The sequence below is a fragment of the Chiroxiphia lanceolata genome, chromosome 15 (genome assembly GCF_009829145.1).
Source record: "Chiroxiphia lanceolata isolate bChiLan1 chromosome 15, bChiLan1.pri, whole genome shotgun sequence".
Lineage (NCBI taxonomy): Eukaryota > Metazoa > Chordata > Aves > Passeriformes > Pipridae > Chiroxiphia > Chiroxiphia lanceolata.
The window spans coordinates 6975103-6997881 of record NC_045651.1 but is presented as its reverse complement, the minus strand read 5'-3'; the positions used below and the strand labels follow the sequence as shown (position 1 = coordinate 6997881).

Here is a 22779-nt window from a genome sequence, read left to right as displayed (position 1 = left end):
ATTAACTTAAGATGTATAATCAGTAGGGTTTTTTTGCCTTATTGTTTAGCCACAATGACAGATATTTGGTCACCTGTTTGGACCATTTGAAGGACACAAATTCATCATGAGTTATTCCAGCAGTAGCATATCTGCTAAAAAAACATATACTGTTTGAAAGAAATTTGTCTTAATTTGAAAACAGTTGATAAATTGCTTTCCTGGGTAAGTCTTAAGATCTCAATTACACAGCATTATACAATATTACTAAGAAATTAATAAAAATACTACCAATAAATCAATCTATTTTCATTGGACTTGCAGCTGACTTTTGTTCCAAAAATAGCCCTTAAAACCCAGTAGTTTCTCCTTGTGAAAAGGTAAGTTGATGAATTAATTTTTCATTCTTCTCTGTGATGTGGAAAGAAATTGAGCTACTTTCTGCTAAATGTAAATTGCTAGCTTAAAATACTTTTCCTGAACTTGTTCTAAAGCTACTTAACAGTGAGCTACCACCTACGACATTTGCAAGGCCACCTGCTCTGCTGATGATGAGATGGTTGTTCTTGCCACCATTTATGTCTAATGCACTGTATATTTTTATATTACTCCTTGGCACATTAAACAGCTTAAAACACTAAGGCACATTTTATTTAGGTGCCACTTACCCGTGCTGCAGTTATTTAGTGCTCCCACACTGTTCACACGTTGTACTCAGCAGATCTCTGCATTTTCTCTCTTCTGTTTGCATCTTTCACTCACCCAGTGAACACGTTATTCAAGTAGCAGAGCTGTTGCCATGCTGGTCACTGGTATGAAACTGCTGCAGTTAAAAACACAGTTACTTTGTTGAAGGTTTTGCGTGTCGGTGTGGCTTGGATGTCTGAGAGCAGATTCCTTTTATCTAATTAGTAGGTCAGTTATTCCATGAGTGGTGTGAATTGTGCAGTCACTTATGCAATCATTTTGTGGCCCATTCATATCCAAAAGCAGACACTGACAAAATGTTCTTTGTCACTGCCTGTGGAGACGTGTTCACAACACTTGCATGTAATGGAAAGTTGCTAATGTTTTGTGTTTTTCATCATTGCTCATTATACTAAAGTTCATGCATTCATGAGAAAATTCTTCCCTAGGAGCTCTTTGTTTTTGCTCTCTTTGGGCTCATTCCTTTTCATAAAGGCTATTTGGCAAGTAATGACACTTTGCCATAGAGCCTTGCTTCAGGGTTGGGTTTTTTTGGTTAGCTGAAGAAGCACAGTAGATTTCTAGCATTTTTTTCCGCTTTAAATTAAAACGCCGCTTATGTAATGGTCATTTCAGTGTAATTCACAGATCTATGTACTGAGCCTAATCAATCCTTGACTGTAATGTTCATCCAGGCTCCCGGGGGCCCAGTAATGAACTCTGGCACTGACTGAGGAGGAGGATTCTCCCAACAGTATTCCTTGGTGAGCTGTTAAAATACAACAATTTCCAGGACTCCAGTATGCTTAACCATACACATTCCCACCCTGCACCAAGCATATTCCCCACAGACACACACTGTACAGCCTTGTTTGTATAGTCAACTAAGTAATCCTCGGCATCTCAACTGAAATTTCGAGGAAGAGCATCTGGCAACACTGAATTTACCCTGGAAACTACAAGTAACAGCATCTGGCAACACTGAATTTACCCTGGAAACTACAAGTAACAGCCTTCATCCTTCTGGTTTGATAACGCAAACATCAGTATCGGCAGGTCAAGTTTCGGTTTGCATCTGGTTCTGGGTGACACTGGGAGCCGTGGGACTCTAAAACGCTTTTAACCCTTAACTCCGCTGTTTGCAGCATTTTAACAGCTGCCGCCTCGACCTCCCTGGAGGAGGCCACTGCATGGAAAATGGCTTCTTCTGCCTGTTACTCCTCTGCCTCCCCGAGTGCCCGTGATCTCAAGTCAGCGATTTTCCCCTGTAATTCTCCTCTGCCATCCTTCCAGCGGGGGGCTGCGGGTGTCCCCCCGGCCCGGGCACCGCGTACCCCGCAGCGGGGGATGCTCGGGGCGCTGCGGCCTCTCCCTGCGCCGCTCGGCTCCTCCCTCCGAGCACCCGGGGCGGGGCTGCGCTTGCTGCAGGAACCTGCCCTGGAAGAGCCTCCTCCCGCTGCCGCCGCCGCTCCCGAGCCGCGCCCGGCGCCGCCGCCGCCGCCACCGCCATGGTCTCCTGGATCATCTCCCGCCTCGTGGTGTGAGTGCGGCCGGGGGGCGAGCACGGCCCTGCCCCGCCGGGGCCCCCCGCGGGACCGGGGCTGGTGGGGGGCGGCGGGGGCGGCTGCGGCGGGGAGGGCGCTGAGCCCGGCGGAGGGCGCTGAGCCCCGCCCGGCCCGGCCCGACCCCGCTCCGGGAGCGGCTCGTCCCGGGGCAGCGCCGGCCCGGGGGGGCGGGCGGGGCGGGGCGCTGAGCGGTCCCTTCTGCCCGCAGGCTCATCTTCGGCACCCTCTACCCCGCGTACTCGTCCTACAAGGCCGTGAAGACGAAAAACGTGAAGGAATATGTGAGTACGGGCTCGCCGTGCCGGCGCAGCGCCCGCCCCGTCCCCCGCGGCCGCCCCGCAGAGCCCCCCCGGCTGACCCCGCTGGGCTCGGCTCAGCCCCGGCCCCGCTCGGCTCGGCTCAGCCCCGGCCCCGCTCGGCTCGGCTCAGCCCCGGCCCCGCTCGGCTCGGCTCGGCTCAGCCCCGGCCCCGCTGGGCTCGGCTCGGCTCAGTCCCGGCCCCGGCCGGCTCCGGAGAAGCTGCCGAGGAAAGGGCGCTCACCAAAATGGGAGGTTCCAAACCATAAACCTGGGCTGCTTTTTCTCAGGAGATGCTGAGTGAGGAAGGGAAAGCGGGGCAAACGCTGCAGTCTGGAAGCATATGAAAGTCCAGGACAAGTTCTTTCTTGTAACTTTATCCTTACTCTGTGTCCTTTACAGCTTTTTTAGTGCTACTTTAGTTTTCTTCCAAAGGGCTGAGTAATCTTGCTTGGTTTGTGGCTTCCTGTCAACTTTGGTTGTGATCAGTGTTTTCTGTTGGTCGATTTCATCCTCTTTCCCTCCTGGAATTGTTTCCTCCTCTCTGTCTACACCATCGTTACAATTACCATATTTTAAACACCAAGAGTTTTCTTGTGATGTGGTGTGTCATCCTCTTACAGAAAGGGTGTTCTAAGGTGATCAGCAGAGACAAGAACTATTTGTCTTATGGGTGGGATGAGTTTCCGTTCATCTAGACCAAGGAATAACGTGAAGAAGAGGTACCATGAGTGATTAGGATAGAATTTGTCAGTATTGCTTTGTGGTACAATCTGAGACTTCATCCAGCAGTCTCTGTTTGCTCCTTACAGAATGACATATCAGCAATAAATATTGCAGGATATAGCTGTGTTTTGGCTCACGCTGCTCCAGCCCTCTGGAATTGACCAGACCTTTCCTGGGCTTAAAATTCAGCCCAGAGGTTTTTAAGTAGATACCGATTGAGCTGAGAATCTCACAGTGGGCAGCTTTACAAACTACAGCCTCTGGCTCAGGTGTTTGGCTTTGGATTTTGTTTTAATACTGGTCTCAGCAAAGAAGTTGAAATGTGAACGTTCTGGAGGCATTGATAATTGATAAATTGTATTTAGAGTATTAGAGACACAGTATTAGAGATACAGTCAGTAATATGATGAGCCTTACTAAACTTTGAAGTTTATTAGTAGTAGCATTAGAAAGAGGAAACAAAGAAATTCAATGAATAATCATGTGATCCTATGACTTCATAGTTACCTTTGAGGTTACATATTAAGTACTATCCTATTACTGTTGTCTTCTCTGGCATTCCTCACTTCCTTCCAGTTGCCAGTGACCTTCATTTGTTGCGTGAAATGTGTATTTTTTACCTGGAATTTTATTCTGGCTCATGAGTGTCTGTAACAGAATGGTTGTATTCCAGTTCAAGAATCTGAACTTGAAGACAGACTCAGATTTCAGAGTTTTAAATCATTTTATTAAGAACTTGATGGGGGAAAAAACCCTCAAACCCTCATTTTTTTAAAAGCAACTGGCATTCTTTACAGTAAACCCCTGCTTATTTTCTGTGAGTAGGTGCTGTTTACATTCTTTGCAGAATGTAAATGTTGTATTGATCCGATTTTCTGTTGGTAAGTGTTACCTAAGCAGCTCCAAGACTGCCTTAATCTGATAGTGAAAAATCATGGCATCACAGAATGGTTTGGGTTGGAAGGGACCTTAAAGCTCATCTGTTCCAAACCCCTACATCAGAAATAGGCATTTAGATGTTGTTGCCATCTGCCTTATTCACTTACCTTTGAAGGGCTTCTTCCTTCCGAACATAAGTGGAAAGATGGGGGAAAAACATTTATGTTAAGTGTGGGAAAAGGGGCCACTGTCTGTTCAAACTGTTCTTCGTGTGAAAAGTCAGGAGACAGCTTGAATGCTGTGCAGCCCATTTTTCAAAGCCAGCTGTTCCCATGTACAGCTGCTTGCTCATAGTGCTTGAGAACCAAAGTTCAGGGTTTGGTGGTGGAGAAAGGTCTCACAGGGGTGTCTGTGCTCTAGTGGGGTGTTGAAGCTTGAGTTGGCACAGACCAAGCTACCACCAGCAGTCCTTCAGTGGCATCAGAGTACAGTGCAAACTTAGTGTTCTCCACCACCATGGTATAAATTTATGCTAAGTCCTTGAGCAGTTGTGGCAAACTGCTTCTTGTAGCTCAGATTTTTTTCTTTTTCAGCTTTGGTCAAATCTGCATTGGAATTGTGCTTTTGCATTTGCTGAATTAATTTGGTTCTTGGTGTAAGTTGGGGAGACAGTGTATGTGCAGTTAGCTGAAGTTACTGACCATCAACTTGAGCAGCAAAGACCTGACTCTTTTTAGTGACTTAAAAAAAAATAGCCTGGTTTAAGCTTCAGTTTTGGAAGGTCTTTGTCATAAGAAAAAATTCGTGTTTCTTCCCCTGTGCTTTTTGTTCTTCTGGTTTCTGGTCATCTGCACTTCAGGGACTTCTAGAACTAGAAGTTGGATCCTTCTAGTTTATTTAAGGGCTGTATTTCTTTTTGTCTTTGGCTGTAGAGCATAGGGTGAACAGGAGGAGACAGAAGGCAAGAGACCTGTGTCCAGTATCAAAGATACAAACATGCAGTTTATTTACACAGTACAAAGCAATGTTTGCTGTTCTCAGTGCATCATCTAATACTCCAGAGCATTCTGTTAGCAGAGTGTAAAAGTCTAATGAGCACTGAGTTTATGGTTTCATCTGGCTGCCTACAGTGACCCCTCCTGAGTGACATCAGCTAATTTATGTAACCACAGTAGTTTTCACTAAGAAAAAGCAGATGCTGTAAGTTCACTGCTTTATGTTTAATCAAATCTAGAGACAGAATATCAACTCGAGATCAATCAGGATCCTTTTCTGAATTCTTTAATCAACTCATACCTAATCTCTTGGATAGAAAATATCTCCTGCACAGTTTGTCATCTTATTATTCGCAACCTTTTCCAGATCTTTCATGAAGATGAGCACCACAGATCTCAGCACTGGTTCCTGTGGAATTCCACTGGTAACTTTCCTCATTGTGAAAAGTGGCCATTTATTTTTATCCTTTGTTTCCTCTCTTTTAACCAACTGTTAATCCTCAAGAGTCCCTTCCTTTTTATCCTTGACAATTTCGTTTCTTTAAGTGTTTATTTAGACCTGTTAGAAACTATTTAGAAACTCCATACACCCTGCCTGAAAGGGAAGCACTACAGCAAGAGTTTATGGAAACCTAAGAATTCTGCTACAATTGTGAATTTATTTAAAAAAAACCCAAACATATTCCTTATTTTGTTACATATATATTATATCTGCTAATTGCTTTATTATTATTAATATTGCCTTCATTTTGCCTAATGCTGATGTAAGGTTTACTGGTATGTGGCTTCTCTGAAATCTCTCACCCTTTGGGATCCCTTTTTTCAAACTTCGGTTTGTCATTATTCACACACTTTTTCATCCAAGAGCTGATTTATGTTGCTGTGCTGAAGAATTAACCATTCATTTCGTAGAGCTGCTTTAGATCAGCTGAATGACACCTGGTCCTGTCCAAACTGATGATACAAGGGGGAAAAAAAGGCAGGAGAGAGCCATACAGTACAGGTTTTGTTACTTTCTGTTGTGGAAAAAAAAAAATCACAATAAAGTGGAAACAGTTTGAATTACTAACCACTATCTTCCAACCCATCCACTATGTTAGAGGGGCTGGAGGCAGATTGATTTTACTTTTCTGAGAAAGTTCTGGGGGGTCTTTCAAGAACAAATCATGGAATTTTCCAACACATGCAAGTTTGGGGGAATACCTGCTTTTATATCATTTGTTGTAACAAAGATTGTCAACATGTCATTATTTCATGAACAGGACTGTTCATGTAATTTTAATATATGGATTAATGTGTGGATTTGATATGAGGAATTTCCCTGATTCGGTTTGGTTCTTCTTTCCCATTCTTGATGACATTAAGAGTGTTAGATTGCTTTCAGTAAAGGTGTCCTTTGCATTTATCCACTTCTCACATTTATTTCTAATTCTCAACAGCAGAGAAAACTGGCAATTTCTCTTAGAAGAGAGCAGTTTTTATAATTCAGCTGGTTCTTCCTTAGGAATAATTGGCCTATAACGGAGAAACCTGTTACTAGAACAGGTGTTTGTTAGGGGGAAATTATTTTATGCTTTGAAAGAAACACTGCTCCAGATAAAGGTGTGAGGAAAGAGGGAGGCAGACAATAGTCATATGCAGATGTACCATAATAGCACAAAGTGCTTTTTATATATAGATACTCAAAACCTTAAACAAGAAGATGAGGTTGATGGGGCATGTTCTTTGCTCTTTTACCTTTCTCAGTGAGCCTTTATCTACAAAGAAAGAATTGCTTGTATAATTTCTGGGAGTAGCGATTAAGGCAAAGAATTAATAATGGGTTAGAGCAAAATAATATATTTGTTGGTTTGTTGTTTCTCTTCTGTTTCCCAAGGAAAAACCTTTACATCAGGAAAATATAGGGCTCCAGTTGAAACTTAAACTTTTACATATGTGTGTGTATATATATATTTATTACAATATTCATGATATATAAAAGAGTGTAACTTGTTAAAGTGAACTGATTAGTCTTTCTGGCTCATTTGGGACCTTAACACTGTTGCATCATAATGTTGTTCATCAATGTATCTGTATGCATTTATCTTTTTAAAGCACATTAATCCTACATGTTTTCCCAGACTATAATGTACCATTTAGTATATGACCCTCTCCATTACTGATTGTATATCCTCCTTCTTATTGAACTCATCTTAATGTGTGGAGTTGATGAGTCATTTATGCTGAGAAGACATGTCACTTTTTTCCTGGGTCTGATGGATGCCTATTGAGTGACTGCTCTTTTGCAGGTGAAGTGGATGATGTACTGGATCGTGTTTGCCTTTTTCACCACTGCAGAAACACTCACAGACATTGTTCTCTCTTGGTGAGTTCCTTGTTGGGATCTTTTTCTGTTGTTCTGGTGGTGGTTTTGTTTTGTTTTGTTTTGTTGGATTTTTTTAAGGAGAGAGAAGTGTTAGGATGCTATGAATAAACTGTCTCTCCTTTAGGAGTTTTCAATCCCTATGAAGAGTCAGCAGGTTTGTAGTTATTATGGGTAGTAGCTGCTGCCTTAGTTGTTTCATCTCCTATCCTTGCAAAGTTAGGGTAAATGCACAGTATCTGGGTAAATGCACAGTATCTGTAAGAGGATCTTTATCCATTCATAACATCAAAGATTTTTGAGAAGCTGTTAATGTGAACTGGTAAAGTTTGAAAAATGGTGGTCTGAAAGACACTCAAAAAAAAAAAAAAGATGGTAGAAGGAAGGGACCTATTTTGCTTTGACAGCCTGTTGTGTGGAGGAGCAGATCACATGCACGAGTGGGTTGCATGAAGCAGGTTCCTGCTCCTTTCAGTGCTCTGTGTCATGCTTGGCAATGTGGAGGCCTCCAAAAATGACAAATAATTGTTACAGAGCTTCAGCTGAACCTTTGGAACAGGATGCCTTCAGTTTCTTCATTGCTTCAGCATTTGGGCTTTGCATAGATATCTGAAACAATATTAGTCAAGAGTTTCATCTTTTAAAGAATCATGAAGTGGCTTCTCTTGCCTTACAGAAGTGCTCAGCGGTTTTGCTTCTTCCTGCGTAAACTCTGAAAAGCAGACAAAGATCTAAAAAGTACAAGAGCTTTATCTTGTTCACATACTTAAAGTGAACCTCTGAAAACAGAAGTTTCTTATACTGGTAGAGTCAGTAGAGTGTTTGCATTCACTTGTTTCAATCTCTGCTGTTGTATCTTCCCAGAGAGTTTTCTGGGTAAGGGTTAGAGATAAAAGACTTACATCCTGCCTGCTCTTTTTCATTTGCTCTGTCTCTTGTGTCTTATCTGAGGAATACCTACAGGAAGTTTCAGAAACAGCTATCAGCCTTAGCAGGAACATGACATTATTAAGATATGTAGTTGAAAATTTTGGAAAATGAGAAGGGAAGCTAATGTAATATTAACATCCACTGGATACTCTCTGAACAAACTTCAGAATGATGAGAGTAGCTATCAGATTGTAATTTGGTGTGTTTGCAGGGCTGAGAGATGCCCTGTTTATGGAGTTTTCATGGCTATGGATGAAAGACTAAATGAGACTCGAAGAAGGTATGTCCTAGGATTCTAAAGAGGGTTCTGCTTTTCTGACCTGATTAATCAATTCTCTTGTTTCTGAGCCTTTATCTTGCCTGCACTCTTTCTGCCTATGCTGCTCTCTACCAGTTATCTCCATCTGTCTCTGTGCTGATCTTGATTCCGGTTCTCCATCTTTCTCTCTCTCCTTCTTTTTTTTTTTTTTTTTTCTTTCTTCTTTCTCTCAGGTTTCCCTTTTATTTCGAGCTGAAAATCGCATTTGTGATTTGGCTGCTCTCCCCTTACACCAAGGGCTCCAGTGTCCTCTACAGGAAGTTTGTGCACCCAACGCTCTCCAATAAGGAGAAGGTACTTGCTTGTTGTTAGAAGATACTGACCTGTCTGGGAGCTGACTGACTTCTGATTCACTTAGGCCACAATAAGAACTGAAATGTGTGAATCATGCTTGTGCTGACACTAGTGGATGTAGAGTGGTTCTGTCTCTGACAACGATGTCATACTGCAGCTTACTGGAGATTGTAATGTAGCCAGTAGTTTGCCTAAAGCTTAGCAAGCATGTTTGGCTAACCCAGTGTCATGAGCTCTTACAGTCACTGTCAGTAGTTAAGCTTTTTGAATCGTGATAGGAGCAGCATGTTCTGTAGCCCATCTGTTTTTTCACTGTCAGTGTAAGCAACTGCTTTGTTTTGGTTGTGATAATTTGGAAATAAGTTATGTAATTAAAAGTTGCACTTACAAGCTTTCTATAAGTAGCAGAGAAACTCCTGTTATGTGATCCATAACAGCTGATGGTGGTAGACTGGGAAAAAAGTGTCCAGCTGAGCTTTGCATTTTTAAGGGTGATGATGGGGAGACTTTGATCATGTTTATAACGAGGAGCTGAATGCCATGTTCCACATTGCCTTCCTAGGAGATTGATGAATACATTACTCAGGCTTGTGACAAGAGCTATGAAACCATGATGCGAGTTGGCAAGAGAGGGTTAAACCTTGCTGCCAACGCAGCAGTTACTGCAGCTGCAAAGGTAATCCAACACCTTCTGTAACATTCTGGAATTCCTGAATGGTTTAGTGTTGTGTGCTGTGTTAGGGATACTCCTACTTGTTTGACACCAGTCTACTTTTCCTTTCCTCCAGTTTGCCTTGCAGTTAATCCCATCTTTTGACTTAAAAAGAGAGGAGGGGGGGTGGAGTGGGTTGTGCTTTAACCACTTCATTGTTGGGCTTGGGAGCATACTTTTCTTTTCCCTTCTCAAATAGGGCACCTTTCCTCCTCTTCTGAATGAATGATCCCACATGACATGATCTTGGTGAAGAACCCTTCACCCTAATTTTTGTGTCCCCTTAGGGCCAGGGAGTTCTGTCTGAGAAGCTCCGAAGTTTCAGCATGCAGGACCTCACTCTGATCCGGGATGAGGACGCCGTGCACATGCGAAGCCGCGATCCACAGCTGCATTCTTCTGGTGGGAGTCTGCTGGAAACCATCGAGGACTCAGGTACAGAGCCCTGCTGGGCATTGTATGGTGAGCCAGGAGGGGTTCCCTGCACTTGCCATGCCTTGGGTCTCAGAAGGAGTACAGGACTGCTGCTGTCTGGGAGAAGATGCATTGCCTGCCATAGAGCCTGCCCTTTACCGTGCATCTCTGTACTTTTGGATTATCCTTTGAGACTGTTGGCATTTCCCTTCCATGTGGTCCTTCAGGATGGGTCATTTTAGGCTTTGCTAAAACTTTCTTTCTTCTTCCTTAGCTTCCTGTTACTCCTCAGGAGAGGAGAGCAGTGTGACACATAGGTCTAATGGAACCCCATCAGATCCTAGAACAGACCCATCAGATGAAGATGCAGGAGACAAGCTTCCTAAACGTACCCAGAGTCTCAAAGCTCCTAAAAAGGTGACGAAAACTGAGGTGAGCTGGTGTATGGATTACTTCCAGCACAGACATTGATTTGTGAGCTTTGTTGGAGGACTCTAGCTTGACAGGCTCAGCACATTTAAAAGCTGTATATATAAATTTTGTTGGACTGTCTTTGCTAGTTGAATCAGAGGACTCGTCTGCTTGCCATACTGTCTTTAGCTTTTGCATTTTTAGCATGCCTGGAAGCCTCTGTCATAAGCCAGGACCCAGCTTCTCTTTTATTTGGGTTTTGTGTTGAAGGGTGGAGCATTAAATATTTTTAACATGTTTTGTTGACTGTATCCTCGCTCCTGTCTGTTACAGTCTGATGGTGTAATGGTACTGTGGCATTTATCTGTGGGGCAGCCACTTTCCCTTAACCTAAAATGCAGCAGTTCTGTGCCCTCTTAGGCCTCCCTTGACTTCACAGATTAGATCTGGGGAAATCACACCACTGTCCACCTGCCCCACTCCTCCTCTCCCCCCAGTTGTGTCCAAGAGTCATTTAAACTTAGCAATCTTTTTTTTCCAGCTGTTGATGTGTTTTATAGAATATGCTTTTTGAGGTGCTGCTTTCCAGGCTTTGACTCAAACATTTCTTATGGTTTGGTTTGTATGTGATAAAAATGGCTCTCCCTTTTTGTGAAGTAGCTTGATTCTACTTAGTCTTCTAATTTTTATCTTAAGATAAAGAGTGCTGTATAACTGGCTCAAATTGTTGAGCTATTCAGGCTAAATATTAAATAATTTGGAGGAAGGTAATTGCTTAGAGCATCATTTTAGGTCATGCTGTTAACCTGATTTTGCAGTGTACAGGACACCTTTGCATGTGCTTAAGTACTCTTTGTAACAGAATCACAGAATAATTGAGGTTGAAGGGGATCTCTGAATTCATCTGGTCCAACCCCACTGCTCAAGCAAGGACCAGGTCCAGTTGGCTTTTGTTTATTATCTCCCAGGATGGACATCTTTGTCTAAAGATGCATTTTAAATTACCTGGATCTTTTTCAAGTTCTTGTGGCTTGTTTCTGAGGTGACCCCTCTGCTTTCTTCTCTAGCATATTAGACAGGAGCAGGGAAACAAGAGAATCAAAATTGGATTCCAAGCTTCCTAGTGAGGAGTTTTTAAAGTGAAACTGTGAAAAGAAAAAACCAACTCTTTTATGCTGTTTATTGTGAATACAGAAATACTGATAAAGCCATTTGCAGGCATATTGGTTTTTATGCTCAGACTGTTGGATCTCTGGTTCAGATGTAGGATTTGTAGGAGGCCTTTGACTGAGACCTCTGAGTTGCCTGCCAGGGCTGAATGCATCACAGATGAAAAAATGTGCTCTTCTAGCCAATATCCAGAATGACAGACACAGGAGTAAAGCATGCAGGGTAGTTCAAGATGTTTCTACAGCTTTCAGAGAACTGCACTGGTGATGGAAGTCAAGAAGCAGAAAAGTTGTAGCAGTGAAGTGTTACGTGAATGTTACCAGTTGGAAATATTGCTGTGTCTGACCTTCTGTTGAGACAACTTGGATTTTATTACTGTAGTTGTCCTGTTTTAGAATGTCTTCTCCTGTTTGCTTTTTGATGGATGTGTTGAGTGATTTGTTTAATAACCAAGAAAAAAAAAGAATGTTTAAATAGCCTTTTGAGACAACAGAAGACATGAACAGGGTCATCTTGTTGTAGTCGTTTTGTCCTATTTTCACTCCTCATTCTTTCACCTTTCTGTCAGACATTTAGATGTTAAAGTAAACTAGTCTGAGATGCCTCTTTTTCTTTCTCCCCAGCTTCCAGTAAGGAGTGTAAAAGCCCGGCCCAAGAAGAAAGCTGCTGGCTCTCTTGCCTCTGGCGAGTCATCCTAAGGCGACCTCCCCCTCCCCAGCACCTGTCTCTGTCCCGGGATTTTCTCTTTTGAGGGGAAACTCTCCAAAGGAAGGGAGCTGAGATTCTTGTACATAACAGATACTGCTTTGTAGAGCTCATTCCAAGGCAAGGGGGAGGCTGGGATTCAGAAAATGGAGTAGAGGATACACATCCTCAGGAATTTTCTCCTTTTCCATCCCTCTGTTGGATGGAATGCTGATATGTCTGTACATAGCCAGTTGCTTTGGAATTCCCACTGTATAACCCTAGTTGAGAATCTTTGCTGCAAGAACTGACTAGGGTTTGAGACATCCATTGCACAGAAACTGGAAAAATACTAGACACTGGAGTTCCACAGGGGTGAGTGGCTCCCAAAAATGTCTTATCTTGCTCTGGGTATCCTTCTGCAGCTGTGTGTTGTTAAGAAGTGCCCACCATGAGTCATATTCCGTAAGAATGGACCGTACCTGACATGTCCATCCCCTCTGAGAAGGTGACTGAAATGATGTATGCTGGGTGCTTTTGACCATAAAGGACTAGCTCATGGGAGGAAAATGCTAGATTCCCATTACTCGTCCTGGAAGATGAAGAGATTGGGTTTTATTTTATTTTTTCTGGAAGGTGAAGGGAGATAATTGAAAAACTGAGTAATGAAGAAAATGTGCTGTTACCATGCACATTGTACGGTGGAGCAGATACAGGTATCTCTTAAGAGTTAACTGTTGAGAAGGAAAGTTTGGCATCTGTAAGATTTTGGCTCTTTTTGAAGCTGCTTGAATTTTATTTCAGGTTCTGGTGCCCACTTTGATTCCTGTGGGAGCATCAGAATGAGGCGAGTCCCGTGCAGTTCCATGGCAGGGGTACTTGCTTTGCCATTTAGAGGTTGAACTCCATGTCATCCTGATTTTGTTACTGCAGACAAATTCTTTTATTCTACCAGATGACTGGGGAAAGTCTGTGGGCATACTTGAGAATTTCAGAAGCCCTTACCTCTCAGCTGTAGGAGATTCAATCCTCAGGGCACGAGAACTGATAAACAAACAGTTGATGTATGAATTTTGCTAACTCCAGGATTTCATGTATGGGGGATAAAAAGCAGGGAGTAGGGCACAATGCTGTGATTAATCAGTCCTCTTGCTTGATCCCACTGCAGCCCTTGCACACATTTTCTGTCAGACCATGTGCCATGTTTATCAGTGTCCTGAGACTTGAGCAATATATAACACTTGGGGCAGAAAACTACACTGAATGTAGAATATGTATTGTGGGAGTGAAATTGCAGTGCTGCAGAGAAAATTCACATCATGCCAAGCCATACTAATCTCTTGAACATTGTTGAGGGGAGATCCCCTGCACACTTGCCAACTGAGTCAGTCGGAATTTATGAGATGAGTAAGGTTCCTGTTGCTGAGATCTGTAATTACAGATGTGGTTGTCTGAATGCAAACTTGATGGTCTTAATTTTTACTGAAACTAGTTATCAAAGGAGCCTGGCTCTTACTTCCCTACTGAAGACCATTCCCAGCTCTAGGTGCAGGTGTTTGTCTGCCCACATCTTTTGCTGTCCCATTTCTGAAATTACAGTGAATTCACAGAGCCCAAGTATTTTGCTGTTGGCAAGGTATAGAAGCACTTCTGCAACTAAAGTTCCACAAGTATTTCTGTCCTAGAGAATAGCCCTTCAAAAGTTTATAAAGTTGAAGATCAGGATTGAATTTATTTCTTGTTTCCCATTGTCTTGGTGGCAGATTGTTTGCTGTTGAATTAACCAGTTATTTTAGGAAACGAAGGAAGTTGGTTTTACTTTTATTTACAGCTTTTAAAAGTTGAAATTTTGACAGACCATATCAGAAACTTGCATCTTGTCAGAAATATTTGTCCCAAGTTATCCACAAGGCCTTATCCAGAAGCCAGTAGAAAATCCTTGATTTGGCTTTGAGTTTTGAGTTTCACAAAAAAAAAAACCAAACCCCACAATTATTTTGTTCTTTTTAGTTTATTAGCAAACTTTGTGTTCCTGTCTCGCTAGCACATGCAAGTGCATGTCCTTGAAGCAGGAATACTTTCTGTTTCCACTGGAAGTTCCTCTCTCCAGACAAGGGATAAAAATCTTCCGTGATTATGTGGAAGATTCAGTTGTGAGGAAATGCTGTCCTAGCCTTTACTATACTGAGCAAGAGAGAACCATTATTCTCTATATACCAAGTATCTCTATGACCATGTTTCTTGATTTATTTCTTTTTGTTTAGGTAAAATTTTCCATGGCAAATTATTTATGTAAGTCCTTGCGAGGGACTTCATTTGGAAGCCAAGTCCCCCCTTATGTTGATCTTCATGCCCTTTCCTTGTGCCCTGTGTTGTGACAGTCTGTAATTACTAGGTTTCCATAGAGTGACTTTCCAGAATGTTCTCCAGAATCAGTTCATTTGTAGTGGCTCTTCTGCTTTGAAGCACAGGAAGAATTTTCTGAAGATCGTTTTGGCATTTGGATTTATTTTTGTCTTCCTGAGCTGGGTCCTGTGCTAAGTAGCTTTTACTTAGCGTTGGTGCTTGATGTCATTAGCTCGTGGGTAAGTATGGGTCAGTTTTACTCTGACTTTTGTTTATACAGGGGATTTAAATGGCTTTTGGTTGCAGGAGTGAGTCTGGAGTAGAGTCAGGGACTGTTATCTAGTGTGTGATACGAAGCTGATGATGCCAAGCAGCAGAACTTACCCAGAGCAAGAACAATGTCTTAGCATGGATACTATTTTCTTCTAGTACAAATGTGACTGCTAGACTGTGCTTTGCTTGATCAAAGCCTCTGCAGATCTACCACCACCCACGTGACCTCTTAGTGAGTTTCTAGATATAGTCCTGCATTGGATGGCACTGTCTTGCATAGAAATTCTCTTGTTAATGAGAACGCTGAATGTGCCGCTTTGATAAAATGCTTTTATCAGCTGCTGTTCAGTGTTTTCAGCAGGAAATGCTGGAATGTAGTTTCTCTTCAGTATCATCTGTGGGCTTCATTGTGCAATTAAGCAAATGGTTAAATCTTCACCTAGCAGTAGAACCTGTTGTGTTCACTAAGTGTTTATAACCTTTTCCTAATATGCCTGGGCACAGAGAGAAATGCAGTAAGAGAAAATGATACCTGAAGGGAGGGGGTGGGGAGGGGGTGGTATGTGTGTGTCAAACTTTGTGTGCCTAAAATGATCCTAAAATACCTGTACCATGAGATACAAAGTTGAAGCCATGACTGCCTTTTGAAAAGAAATGTTTTTACCTTCATGCTTTATAGTACTACAAGTCAGTGTTCTGATGTTGGTAAAGAAAATAGTGAAATGTGGTTTCTCATGTGAGAAACTTAATGATTTGTTGCATAAAAGGGAAAAATGTTTTCTTGCTTGGCAGTACCCTCCATGGTGGGTAAGAGATATGAAAATATAGGGGAGACTACTGTCAGGTTTTAAACCTTTACACTTCAGCTAAACATCTTTATTACTTACTGTACTTTCTTGAGTTTCTGATTCTCCAGCTTCAGGTCTCTGAGACTGATTTCTTTTAGATGAGATTAACTTCCTTGGTAGGTAGAGGGTGTATAGAGAGAGGGATGCTGGTGTTCTTAAAATTGCAAAGTTTGTTCTGGGGAAGTTTCACCTTCCCTCATCTTAGTGAATTGAGTTCCATTCATTATGGTTTTGCAGTGCTGGGCTTTCCTTTGTACATCCCTCTTGGAAGTACGACTCCCTCACAACATGCAGGCTTGAAAAGTAAGATTTCTAGAGAACCACAACTTTTCCAGAAATTGTTATTTATTGTTATTCTGTGCCATCTTAATCAGCAGGAAACACAGTGCCTTAGGAGGAAAGTAAGATAACTGTGGAGAACTCTGCTGGTTCTCTGACCTACACGTAGCATTGTATTAAGGAGGCTCACAAATTAGCTGTGAAGTGTCACTGTATGCTTGGGAGCAGCTGTTGGATTGAGCTGAGTTTTTTCCTATCTGTCTTCCAGAGTTGCATATAATGCTGGAAAGTGTGGCTTATTCCCTAAGGGAGAAATGCAGGGGGAAAAGAATTGTATTCTTATCCTTCATTCTAATTGGGACACTGTGTGGTCACGTTACTGCTTGCTGGAGAGAGGCTGAATCACATCTCTGTGGAACTGCTCTGTACCACAGCTTTTCTTGCTTTACCCACTAAGAATTTGTAGTGTGCCACCTGGCTGAAGCATCTCGTGGTGCTGCTTTCTGAGTTTTGTCCTGCAAAGTGAGATATGTGAAAAACCAGCAGAGTATTCTGAAGCTGCATGAGCTCATAGAATCAGAGAGCTGTCAGAGCTGGAGGGGACCTCTGGAGGTCATCTGGTGCAACCTCCCTGCTCAGTCAAAGCCACCTAGAGCCAGTTACCAGGAGTTCCTGTGTGCTGTCTGTGGTCTGGAGCCTACTGAATTTAATGTTTAAGAGCTGACACGTGCAGAAATGCATATGCTATATGGGAATGTGCTTTAGTGTTACTGAAGAGAAAGGTTTCCTGGTCACCTTTTATCTGGAATTTGGTGCTATTGCAAGGCACTGTAAACATAACTCAGTGTTATGTTCCTTATAGGTATTGTTAAAAAGCCTGGAGAGACCTTCAGAGGTGTGAACAGTTGGTTTCAACAGTAAGTGGAGACAGTGTCCTGAGAGATAGAATTACAGTGGAAAATGGGCTGTGTGCAGTACAGCTGTCCCATAAATACTGCTGACTTTTTGAGCCCCAAGCAACTCTTAAACTTTGCATTCTACAGATTAGAGCCTGGTTTCTCTCAGAACACCTCTCTCTCTCTGTGTTGTACCTTTCTGAACTGGGCTTGAGCTACATGGATTGAGATTCCTGAGCCTTTCATCACTTCAGAACAATAAAGCTTCACTTTTACCTCAGCAGGCAGCCGATCTGCAGGGAGGACCAGATGAGTATCAGGTATCTCTCATCACTTTGTAATAGATGTGTTATGCTGGAGAAGCACCAGCAGGGAGCTCCAGAGGAGACATTCATCTGGGAAATGATACCCTCCCCCTGCCAAAGCCTACATTTTGGGGTGAACCAAATGCTGGACTTCGCTGTGCTCATACACACAGCTGTATGTAGAATCCCAAAATTCAGTGTATGAATTTCCAGTGCTTTATTTATGATGAGAACTGGAATGAAAATAATATGGAGTGACAAGAAACAGTGAGGTTTTTTTCTGCAACTTTGCAGGTAAATTTGTTTGTATGCCTAAGTTCTTTGCCTAAACCCCTCGCAAGAAAACTGTTACTTTCTTACTCTGTTTCTGAGCTCCAGCTGTTCTGTGAACCGGTTGTATTTCTTTTGTTTACTTATTAAGCAAAGGACTGCTTCCACTTTGCTGACTGTGGAGACGTGAAATATACTGTATTGGAGCCGAAATTTAGCCTTTTTCCATTATTTAATCCTGTGACCTAGATCCATATATGTACAAGAAGGCCTAGAGCTGGATTCCCAGGTGGAATCACCATGATTGCCAGTAGCAGAGTTTGATGTATTTCCCTTTTCTTGCAGTGGATTCTGGCTGAAATGTGGTTAATGCAGACCCTTTGGACAAGAGCATTCTGGCTGCGTATTTAGACAAATAATGTTAGAAGTAACATTTGTGGGAATGCTGCAGAAATCAGTGAACACCAAAGGAGCAGAAGCTGAAGTCTTCTGTGATATATAACCTATCTTTGCATTTCCACTGCTGCCATAAATTTTTTAGTGACTTACATAGATAGGGAATTCAGTCGTGTTCTTTGCAGCAGGTTTGGGAGGAACGTTGATCTGCATGGCAAGCATATAAAATTTTATATCACACGTTTTTATCACAAGTAATGCTTAGTAACTTAGCAAACAGAAAGGAAGTTGAAAATTTTTGGTGGCTGAAAAATGTAGAGACACTGTCCCGATCATCAGACCTGATACTGAATACAAACCCCCTGTGTTCGTGCTGCTGCCTTATCTGGGAAAGCACTGAGTTGAGGGACTCCTCACCTTTGACTCCCCTGTTAGATCATTTCTCAAATGTTGTGAATGTCATGTGGAGATGAATGAATTTTTTATTTTGACATTGAATTCACGTCTCAATTCAGGTATGGTGAGCTACGTAGGGGCCAGTGTTGGCTGAATGACAGCCTGGAAAGAAAGTGGAGGGGCCAGGGCAGATGTAGGCAGGTAAAGATGACTCAAGGATTTTCCTGGAAGTGCAGAAATTAGAGAGTTGTTTTGACTCAGCGTTTTCATGTCGGAGCTCCTGTTAGCACAAGGCACAAGGAAGGTTGTGAATTTCTTTTTGTCCACTAGAGGGTATAAGCAAAACATAAAATCACTGAAAATGGGAGAGCAGAGACTTGTCTGATAACAGTTCAGTTATGACAGGTTGAACAGCAATATTTCCCGTGTCTGAGAGTGAAGGTCCTCCTTGGGGTTGGGGGGAAAACAAACCGGGGCTCTGAAAGAGAAATATGAAATGATACTGCAGTTAACCTCTGACTAAAAAGGCTGTTTAAGCTCTCTGGGCTTTCTGATTGAGCCCTTATCCAGTGAGTCTTTCTGAGACAATAGTGTTACAGAATAACTGTCCTCAAATTCTTTTGTTGTGCGTTCAAACCATTTTGTAGCTGCAGGAAGCAGGTCTGTAAATGGCAATGTTTGTGATTTATTTCCCCCCCTTTTGCAATTAACCAGTTGCTGTGTGTTGCCCTAATTTATACTCTGGATTTTAGTAGTGTTTCCTGGTAAAGATGGTTGAGTAGTTTCTTTCAGTTGGATTTATTTTCTGTGAAAATAGAAGCGATTTTAAGCTAGAAATACAGATGTATCTAATGTCACTATGGCAATTTGTGGCCATGACAACGGTGTGTTAGCATTCTGAAAAACAGACAGGTTTGTTAGGGTTTTTGCTTGATGGGGGTTTGTTTGGTTTCTTTTTGGGGGTTTGTTTGTTTGTTTTGTTTGGGGGTTTTGTGGTTTGTTTGTTTTGGGAGTTGTGTGTTTTTGTTGGGGTTTTGTTTGTTTTGTGTTTGTTTTTTTTTGTTTGTTTGTTTTGCAGTTGACAACCTAATTAATGATGCAAGCGTTTCAGGAAGAGAACCTGACTTTTTTTATTTGTTAAGGGTACAAGATCATGTGGGTCCAAGGGATTTTGACATTGTCTTACATAGAAAAGTTGATGAAGTATGGGCTGAATGAGCAGACAGTGTGGTGGAGAAAAAAACTTGGCTGAATGGGCAGGCCCAGGGGGGCAGATCAGTCCCAGGAAGTCTGACTGGGGACCAGCAGCACATCCCAGGTCTGTTTTCTTCATTTATGACCTGGAGGATGGGGCAGAGTGTGCCCCCAGCAAGTTTCCAGGCCATGCAAAACTGGGAGGAGTGGCTGGTGGGCCAGAAGTTTGTGCAGGAAGCAGCAGGAGGTCGATGGGTTACCTTACATTTGCTCTCAAAATATGTGGAACATAATGAGACAGTGTGAGATTCTTCCCAGTGCTGAGAAAGAGGAGATCTTGTGTTTGCAACATCATAGATGGAGACTTGCAGACTGAAGAAGGGTCCAGGATGTATCAGGAGGTTACTGTAGGAAAGAGAAATAGAATTTGGAATAGGGCTGAGGATTCTTCAGTGTCAGACTTCAGAGGGAGCGGGTAGGAAATCAATATTTTTCTATTTTTCCATCATATAACTGGAGTTAGATAAACCAACACTGTGCTTTCAGGCAGGTGCTAAATTTCAACTACAAGTTGAGGAATTGCCCTGACATGCCCCATCTCAAAAGCATGTATTACATTATACAAAACACTTAGAAATTATTATAAGAAATTAATTATTGGGGGAGGTAGGAATGGGCTCTCATGACTAAGCCTTGTATTTAGTGAATGGCTGTCTCTGCCAGCATAGAGCTCTAATGTAAAGGCTCTCTACTACCAGCACACAATGCCTGTTTGATAAGGAAATGTGCAGATATAAGTTTAGCCAAAGCCAAACCACAGAATTTTCCAAGATTTCTCTTTTTCCGAGTCTTCATTGGGGAATCTAGGAACTGAATAGAAATTACAACATTGCTGCTATCACTTGCTTATGTTGGAGCAATGACTATATCGAATTAAATAGAATCTAAACTGCATTTAATAGCTTCATTTTTGTAAAAGCCAGCTGTTGTGCCCATTCTGTATTTACCACAGGAACACCTGGTGCATGGAGCCATTGTAGCACTCAAAGTCTATTAACCCTGAAAAGGGAAAGCAGAGAAGAGGCCAGCCCAAAGTGGGTTGTTCAGCCAGTCCAGGCTCCTGTCTCTGGTGCTGCTCATCCCTTTGATGGCCAGTGGGCAACCTGGAATTAAACACACGCTGCAAAAACACCTCCTCAGGCACTGTCACCTCCTTACCCCTGCACTGAACCATGGTGGTGCTAAATGCCTGGGTTAGTGGAGTTTTCCTGGGAGAGGGAGTCATTTGAGTTCTATCACTGGGGTTTTTTTTGTAGAGTCCTTAAAAGTTTGGTCACTTGCTGCTATGACTTAAATGTAGAAAACCTAATTCTCATGTTGTGCTTGCTTTGACACCCAGACTCTTTCTAGGTATCTTTTTACATTCTCTTTTGTGAAGAACATTAAAGAAACTCATGTATTTCTCTCTTTGATATCTTGCTCTTTTGCCCTCATTTATTTTCTCCTGTTTTGAAGGACCCGTGTTTTATCTTCCATTTCTACCCAGAGTGTGATACACAAGGTTTTATCAATGCAGATGTGCTTTCATTCCACAAGGTGGCAGCTAATCCTTATTTCCCTTCTCGATTATTTTGACATTTCTGCTGGAAGCAGCTTTTCTGGCCAAGTTCCCTTCTGAGGCATAAGGGTCATAAACCTGTAAATACAGCCCTTCTGTTGGGGTTAAAGAGTATTTGGAAAAGCTTATTACACTGTGTCTATTCAGGCTGTATCAGCTTGCTGAAGATTGCTGACAAGACAAAAAAGGCATCATCTGAGGACTAAATTTTGAATATTACTTCTTGCTATTGTTTCATGTGGGTCTTTCTGGTAAGTGGTGCTCCAAGCATAACTGAACACAATTATATGGTGGCACCTCTAAACAAAATGTTGCTGTGATAAGGTCTAGTTATTGATGTGGGTGGGGGAGAGAGATTCTGGAGGTTATTTATTCACTTTTTATTTCCAGTTTATTTTGACAGATAAACGTCTTGGATAATTTGAATTGAGATCTCCATGTGTCATTAGAATAGGCCTACATGTTTATGAGTTGCAGGTATGGCTTTTTGTTCTTTGCAATTGAGTTTACGTGGTTTTCTCCCACCTCATGCCCGTTTCTCACTACTGATACCTGTGAATATTTTTCTTTTAAAAACTGCTGTTTTGTTACCTTCTCGAACTGTGCTTCTAAATTGTTTCAGTTTATCTTCATGTCTTATGTGTTTAGTCTTCTGCCTTTCCCCCTCTCCATTGTTGAATGAATAAAGATATGAAAATTAATACAGAGTCCTGCTGTTTCTGCTGTGTAAAAATAAGGCAAGTTGGGAGAATCTGGTGTGTCCTGGCTTTATTTCTTCACTTAAATGTTGCTTCTCAATTAGGTTGGGTGCACTTGCCAGCTGCTGACTGAGGACTTGGATTCATCTCACGAGTGTAGTTGTTAGGTGGCCTTTTTGCTCCTGCAGAATTAAATATGGTTACTGTTAAGCATCGAGGAGACCTACCTGAATTGTAACTGCTGATAACTTCTGGGGAGGACAGAGGGTGGAAAGCATTTGTATGTGCAGAGTTAGAGCATGGTGAAGGATTGCAGGAGCAATTAATGAGCTGCACTGGATTTGGACTTGGAGTTTGCCTGTTTATTAGAATCATTGGAAGCTCCTGGAGCTGAGCCTCTTCTCCTCCTGGGCCAGCAGGCTGCAGTGGAAATGACCACTGAATTTGTGAGTTGTTAAGTAATAGGTTAGAGGTGACTGGCAAACTGCTTAGTCTGTTGGCACAGCGATGGAGATAATCCTTTTCAATCCCAGAGCTTTATCTGGTGAGGAATATTCATGCTGATTGATGATGTTGCCTCACTAGAGCTGTTGTTACTTAATAATGTGGATAACCCTGAGGCTTTGGAAGCGTTCTTTGCATCCAGTGGGAGATCTGTTCAATTCTCATCAGCCTCATTTCCCATGGAATGAGAGTACAAGTGCCTGTCCTGACCTGGTGTGCTTTCTCTACCAGTTAGGGGGGGTATGATTTGTGTTCTTCCTTACCATAAGAATAGTTTCTAAATCATAAGTGTCATCTGGCTACAGAGGACAGGGATCAAAATGGATACAGAGC

General features: G+C 42.3%; 1 protein-coding gene across 2 annotated transcripts; it reads left to right on the top strand.

Annotated features, from left to right (window-relative positions):
* The first annotated feature begins 2126 nt into the window (after positions 1 to 2126).
* REEP2 (receptor accessory protein 2) lies at positions 2127 to 14402 on the top strand. 2 transcript variants are annotated; one of them, XR_004359781.1, is made up of 9 exons: positions 2175 to 2206; positions 2440 to 2512; positions 7416 to 7492; positions 8912 to 9032; positions 9595 to 9708; positions 10032 to 10179; positions 10433 to 10590; positions 12363 to 14302; positions 14335 to 14402. XR_004359781.1 is itself a non-coding variant. In XM_032703040.1 (8 exons), exons 1-8 carry the CDS (start codon positions 2175 to 2177, stop codon positions 12435 to 12437), a joined length of 798 nt encoding a protein of 265 aa, XP_032558931.1. In that variant the 5' UTR covers positions 2127 to 2174; the 3' UTR covers positions 12438 to 14402. The 2 variants fall into 2 exon arrangements, 1 of the variants encoding a protein (XP_032558931.1); XM_032703040.1 differs by having other exon boundaries at positions 2127 to 2206; positions 12363 to 14402.
* The last annotated feature ends 8377 nt before the right edge of the window (positions 14403 to 22779 follow it).